At 41.3% G+C, this 7,422-nt stretch overlaps 1 protein-coding gene across 1 annotated transcript in view; it reads right to left on the reverse strand.

Annotated features, from left to right (window-relative positions):
- The window catches only part of acox3 (acyl-CoA oxidase 3, pristanoyl), a 54,356-nt gene extending 47,169 nt beyond the window's left edge, over positions 1–7,187 (reverse strand). The window contains exons 1-2 of the mRNA XM_027275982.1: positions 7,057–7,187; positions 5,367–5,501 (exon numbers count right to left, since the gene is read on the reverse strand). Of these exons, the coding sequence (XP_027131783.1) occupies positions 5,367–5,486 (120 nt within the window). The 5' untranslated portion in view covers positions 5,487–5,501; positions 7,057–7,187. The remainder of the gene's footprint in view (positions 1–5,366; positions 5,502–7,056) is intronic.
- Positions 7,188–7,422: the final 235 nt, after the last annotated feature.

Here is a 7,422-nt window from a genome sequence, read left to right on the forward strand (position 1 = left end):
GGCCCCCGGGATGCATTTACTATGGCCCCCGGTGTCGCTAACTTCACGTTTCGGACTATGGAGCTGCCAATGACCAGAGTTGGCCTCTCAGCGGGTGTGTCGTGATGGGGAAAATCTGTTTGAACGTGGATGGAGCGGTTGGTGGTGTACCGTGGGCTTCAGTTTGGAGCTATGCCTCCTTCGAACAGTCACCCAGCCTCCCGGCTGCTCGGGAACTACCGGGGGACGGCTAGCTGAAGCTACCTGTGGCTGTACCGCACCGGCTACAGGGGACTGGCTAACTATCTGAGCTACTGACTGTTCGGTGGTGCGGTACCGTGCCTCTAACTCACTGACCCTCGCCTCCAAAGCTACAAATAAACTACATTTATTACAAGTACCGTTATCACTAAAGGAGGACGAGGAGTAACTGAACATGTGGCACACAGGACAGGAGAGAGCAGGAGAGGAGAGAGGAGAGGAGAGAGACGCCATTGCTATAGCTAGGCTAGTTAGTGTGGCTAACAGAAACTGGAGAAACTATCAGATTGTAGTTACTAGAGTTCAGTGCTAAGTATATCACCAGAAGTGATATAGTCATTATACATGAATGAGAACTGTGATGGTTTGAGTGTTGATTGTGCGCAGACAGCGCATAGAAGCAGGTTTTTGCCCTTAAACAAGGGATTAAAACAGTAAAAAGCACAGGCAGATGGTCAGATATGCACAGATCACAGATTTCACAGATTTCATTAACACTCATAGATAAATCGTGTGATAAAACCAAATCTAAAATGTGCCCTTTCTCGTGAGTCAGGTCTTTAACACATTGAACAAGATTAAAAGATTCAATGAGGTTTAAGAAATCAGTGACCAATGGTCTTGATCTGCAGCAGATATGTATACTGAAATCTTCAGAAATTAGAAAATTAGCGTGTTTCACAGAGACACATGACAGAAAATCTGCAAAGTCACAGAGGAAGTCCTGGTTAAATTTTGGAGGCCGATAAACAACCGCAAATATAACAGAGAAAAAGGAAAGTTGTATCTAGTAGACTTGACTACTGTAATGGTCTTTTGACTCCCCCCAAAAAGTATCAAACAGCTGCAGCTCATTCAGAACGCAGCAGCTAGAGTTTTGACCAGAACAAAGAGATCAGAACACATCACCCTAGTTCTTAAGTCTTTACACTGGCTCCCAGTTAGCCACAGAATAGATTTTAAAGTTCTGCTACAAGTTTACAAATCACTGAATGGTTTAGGCCCACAATACATAAACGACATGCAGTAGAATATAGAGCCAGTAGGGTTCTTAGGTCTACTGACTCAGGTCAGAGTTCAGACCAGACACGGTGAAGCAGCATTTAGTAGTTATGCTGCTCACAACTGGAACAAACTACCAGCAGGACTGAAATCAGCCCCAACTCTTAGCACTTTTAAATCCAAGTTAAAAACTTTTCTCTTTTCACGTGCTTATGGCTGAGCTCTTTTAAAGAATTTTTAATCATAATCCTGTGATTCGTTTAATGTTTTAAACTGTTTTCAAATTTGCTGTTTTAATGATTTTAAATGACATTCTGATGTTTTTAATTACATTTTCTTCTCTTTTTATATTTTATATTATTATTTTTATTTCTATTGCTTGTCTTAATGTCCAATGTTTTTCCTTGCCTCTGTAAAGCACTATGAATTGCCTTGTGTACGAATTGTGCTATACAAATAAGCTTGCCTTGCCTAGTGAGAGATGGGGCCTGTGGGGGGAGCTGGTAGTGGGGGGAAGTACCGTAAGCTTTAACTATAGAATTAGAAGAAGACACCGGGGAGAGAGTATGAGATGTAAACAGTCATGCACGTGGGGCAGACTGAACGGCATGCTGTATGTTAGCCACTAGCATTTGGCTGCCCTTCCAATTGGGATTAACTCTGTCGGTTCTGAACAGGGAGGAACGGTTCCAAAAAAGATTAAAATTGTCAATAAAATCTGTTATGAGCTCTGCAGGCGGACTGGAGCCAGGTGTTGAGGCTGAAGATTCTGCTAAAAACGTAAACACACGTTTACTGACAGAAGCGCAAGAGGTCTTTCAGACTTCGCTGGCAGTTTTCTGCCAGTTAGCACAGCTAGTAGCATGGCTGTGCCGTGCGTTGTGTAGCCCACAGCAACTTCGTGATGTGCGGACTGATACTTTCAATATCAAATGTGTCCGTTTTAGTATCCATGCTCATAATAAATTGTCTAAAATTTCCCCAGTCTGCACTAATTTGGGAATTATTTTATTTAGCATTCATGTTTTTGTAGTTCAATGAAATGCTCACAAGTAAATCTGTTGAAATGTCATGTGTTAATTGTTTTATTTAGCAGACAAAACAAAATATTTATTTATGTTTGTTCATGATACATCTTTCTCATCATTCAGGCATGTAGGAATGAATGTATGCATGCATGATATAATATTGTTTTTTTCCCCTTAGTCATCCATCATAGCGTAATATTAAAATTGTGGCTGAATATTTTATACCATTGTTTTAATACCACAAATTGTGTCTCTTCATTTTCCGGGTGCCTTTTGGAGGAGCCAGTGGACTTTGTGGACAATTACAGTTGAGGACTGGTTTTGAAATTCCACTGTTTCAGAGTGTATTTTAATTGCATATTTGAGAAGTGACTATGTTACCAGATCTATGTTGGATGTGGTGTATACAGATGTAGCAACTCAAAAGTTCCCGTGTTTCCGTGACGGGGCCGTGACTGGTCCTTGGCTGGCCCTTGACCGGTCCTTCGCAGGTCCGTGACGGTAATGTAATCCTCCGCGGTGAGCTGATCAGCTGATACAGAGCACAGTCATGGATGTGGCTAGTGGTGCAAAGGATCATCATGATCCGTTCATATCGCCCCCCACAGCACCAAGTGTTCCACGGATCGGTTGATGGAACAAAAAAATTGACACGCAGTAAAGGGCCGTCCGGTGCAGGATTCGAACCGGGGCCGACTGCAGCGAGGACTGTAGCCTCTACACACGGGGCGCCTGCACAACCCACCACACTACAGACCACCCCGTAACTGTTTTTTAAGAGTTATATGTTTGATGCTTTCTGAAGCCTGCAGTATGAAACACATTCGATTTCTGAGTATTCCTCTGAACGCCACAGTGGCCAAATTGATAGTACAGTATACTGTACAGTATGATGGATACTGATGTCCAGCTGTGGCTTTCACTACATGCAGATTAGGAGGGAGTGAGAGTGAGAGAGAGAGAGAGAGAGAGAGAGAGAGAGAGAGGGCGCGCGCGAAGACGCTTCAGTAATTATGTACAGTGAGGACACAATAGCCTAGATGTTGTTGATTTGGTAAACAGTGACCATAGGCTAAATGGCGTAAAGCATAAATGGAAAGAATTACAGGTGAATCAAGTAAAAATAAATCAAATATATCTATCTATCTAATATATCTAGGCATTCCATTAAAGACTTTATTCGCAAGGAGGCTAAGCCAGGAACAAAACAGATTTGGTAAATGGTGACATGTTAGATATAAACACCTTAAATTTAATTTCAATTCATGAACACGCTCAAATCATACGGCTACTGTATAGTATGCAGTAGTCAAACCAGCTGCATTTTCCGCTCTGTGACACCGGGAGACCAAAAAGCCCATTACTGTAAGTGCAAACAAAAGACTGAGCAACGAGAATGCTAATGCGGTGTGTAAGCTACGTCATCTCCAGGTAGAACAACTGTAAAAAAGTTCTGTGAGAGAAGCGCCATCTCCTGGTCATTTGCTAAAATCAAAAAAGTTCATTTTATTTCTCATTAATGTACACTCAGCACCCCGTCTTGACAGAAAAAAACAGAAATGTAGAAATTTTTGCAAATTTATTAAAAAAGAAAAACTGAAATATCACATACAGTGGTCCCTCGTTTATCGCGGGGGATACGTTCTAAAAATAACCCGCAATAAACGAAATCCGCGAAGTAAGTTTTACAATTATTATACATGTTTTAAGGCCGTAAAACCCCTAACCACACACTTTTATACACCTTTTTACACGCATTTTGTACCATACTCCCTTAGTTAATCAGGACGCAGAACACATGTGCGGTTCTCACTTAGCCAATCAGGACTCAGAACACAATGCGCGTTCATACTGTACAGTACGCTGTAAAAAAAAGCATGCAAAATTACACTGAAAAAATCCGCTAAACAGCGAGTCCGCGAAAAGTGAACCGCGATATAGCGAGGGACGACTGTAGTCATAAGTATTCAGAGCCTTTGCAGTGACACTTATACTTAACTCACATGCTGTCCATTTCTTCTGATCCTCCTTGAGATGGTTCTACTCCTTCATTGGAGTCCAGCTGTGTTTAATTAAACTGATTGGACTTGATTAGGAAAGGCACACACCTGTCTATATAAGACCTTACAGCTCACAGTGCATGTCAGAGCAAATGAAATGCAGGTATGAAAAACTTGATGCATCATTCCCAAGAAGACTCATGGCTGTACTAGCTCAAAAGGGGGCTTCTACTCAATACTATGCAAAGGGTCTGAATACTTATGACCATGTGATAATTAGGGCCCGAGCACGGCACGCTGGGGCGAGGCCCTATTGGATTTATAACGTTTAACAACGTTTAAAAGTAAATCGCATTTTTGATGGCCCATATCCCCTCGAAAACTCCCGAAAATTTGCCTACCCCCCCCCCCCGAAGTTGAGTGCAAAATTACGTATTTTGGAGGTCTCGCACATGGACGTACGCATATGGCTCGACAGCGCCACCTATATGTGTGTTTTTGGCGGTGCTCCTTGCCAAGGTTTCATCCACGTGTACAAAATTTGGAGGGAGTATGTAACATGCCCAGACACACAAAAAAGTCTCTTGGTGACCGGGGCTACAGCGAAGCGTACGGCGTCCAATTTTTGCCAAAGTTGAACTTTTCGTGTTTTTTGGTCATTTCCAGGGGTCGCATTTGAACGAACTCCTCCTAGGGATTTTATCCGATATGCTTGAAACTTGGTGTGTGTGTTCTTAAGGCCTTGACAATGAAAAGTTATCAAAATCACAACTTTTCATCTGAGGGCGTGGCAGTGACGACGCGTCAAGTCAACAATATTTGTATGGCCATTTTTTTCGGAAAAAAAATTAGACTCAATTGAGCAAGTGTTGGGCTATCATATACTTCCTCAGAGCTGTCTGAAACTTCACGTGGTTGTTAAGACCAATATTATGCACAATTCGGCTGCATAATATCATTTGGGGGGCATGGCAAAAACGCTCCATAGCGCCCCCTTGAACTTTTCTTTGAGGCAGCCCCGCCACAGTTTTGGACACAGAGTTATGGAACCAAGTATTAAAAGTGTGCAGATTTGATCCTCACTACAGAGAGCTACCTTGAATACCAGTGTTTCCTCTCCCTCTATGAAGTGGAGCATTTCCTTCCAGTTGAAAGAGGCTTTTTTCCTGTAGATGTCCAGCGGGCCCCTTGGAAGGTCAGCGATTTCATGCTCCATCTTCTTCTGTTCGGACTGAAAAAATTATTATTATCAGAAAATTGTACTTAAAAGTACACAATCTGCAGAAAACAGTCCTTGTGACTGAGTTTAATTATTAGATTTTTAATACTGATGCAACAATATGTTGGGGTGGAGCTAATTTAACTACTTTATATACAATAAGGGGGATTGCCCAGTGATTCTCAATGTACGGGTCAGGCCCAAAGGGTTACAATATATATTTGGGAGTATAAGATGATTTATGGGGTATGAAAGGAGAAAAACAAGGTTCAGGTGCAGAAATGTTGTAGAATTTTGTTTGTAATGCTAATAAGTTGAAACATACACAACTTAAACATGACAAGAAGCTCAACCATTAAATTCTTTAAGTGGTCACTGATTAAATATGTTGCCGCCTGTACTATTTACACTCTGACACCACTCTGTATAACTGTGATACTGGTACACAGCTGTACAGAGTTGGTGTGTGTTTTCTTGTTATTCAAAAACACCAACATAGTTTTGGGTATTGTGGAAAAATCAGCATTTTAGTTTCTTAAACTTATAACTGGATACATAGCTTATACAGAGTTACAGGACTGTTGTATTGTATGACATTACAATTTACAGAGAATTCTCTTTTTGTGTGATCACTCAGTAAAGTGCACTCATCAGTGAGTTCATCCAGGTCAACAAAACTCAGATCAAACTGTAGAACTAGGCAGTGCTGATCAAATATGTTGAGGAGCTAGACATCACATCTCCATGTCACACCTCTGTTGAGTTTGTATTTAGGATTGGTATAACAGGTATAACTGTGATCCTGGTACCTATGGAAAAATCAGCATTTTAGTTTCCTAAACTTATCATAACTGGATACGTAGCTTATACAGAGTTACAGGCCATTACAATGACATTACAATTTACAGAGGATTCTCTTTCTGTGTAATCACTCAGTAAAGTGCACTCATGCTTTAGAGGTGAGGTAATATTGCACAAGAAAAGCACAATATGACCAGACCATTGTCTGGCTCTGTCCCAGAGTGGGTCCATGACTCTACATTTAGTTTTAGACCTTCATTAATTCTGGCATGTTTCTACACATATTTCCTACATACCTGCTCTCTGGTATCAGTTTTCTGTGTCTATGAGACTTCAAACTTTTGCCAAGGTCACAGTTTATGAAACTGGCTGTTATTTTATTATTCCTGGTAAGTAAGTAACACTGAAGTTGTATCGAAACTACGACACAGCCAGACACCTTTTACCGAGTAACCTTTGTAATTCATCTGCTATCAGTTTAGAGCAGAGTTCAAGGCTCCACGTTCATCAGTCTCTGGAAACACTGTGTCTGTAAGTTTGCGTCTGTCAGCTAACCTCCACAGCACTGTGTTCGTTTCCAGATGGACTGGATGATATTAAACACTGCCTTTTGTCCCAATGTCACCTCAACGTTGTTTAGTGGTTAACACGTAACAACAATTCTTTTCTTTACATTCTTATACAAGCTGTTGCGATGAATGTAACAGAGACTCATCACAACAGGACAAAATAACTGGCGTCTTAAATTCATTGAGTTCTCTCTTACCTTCGAGCTCTGTGTCAACTTGCTTTGTTGATATTTCTGTCACTCTTCTTCGACAGCTGCACAAAGAGTCCGTGTACAGCCAACCAGCTGACTGTCCCTGAGCAACAATAACACTTCCTGTTTGTGCCCTTCAGAATAATAATTCATTGAATGAAAACTCGCTGATTCGACTCCGCAGTCATAAAATATGTATCTTGTTTTATTTTATTTCGTAATCGTTTTACCATTGGGTAGTTATGAAGATTAATGCTACTACTGCTAATGCTGTGATACGTTGCTGTAAAACAATTGTTTTATTCTGAAGGTCTGGGTGAATGCCAACCGGCAATCTCCATGGCGGGGAAATGAAGCCAATGCGGAAGTGCT

This window comes from Larimichthys crocea, unplaced genomic scaffold (genome assembly GCF_000972845.2).
Source record: "Larimichthys crocea isolate SSNF unplaced genomic scaffold, L_crocea_2.0 scaffold27, whole genome shotgun sequence".
Taxonomy (NCBI): domain Eukaryota; kingdom Metazoa; phylum Chordata; class Actinopteri; family Sciaenidae; genus Larimichthys; species Larimichthys crocea.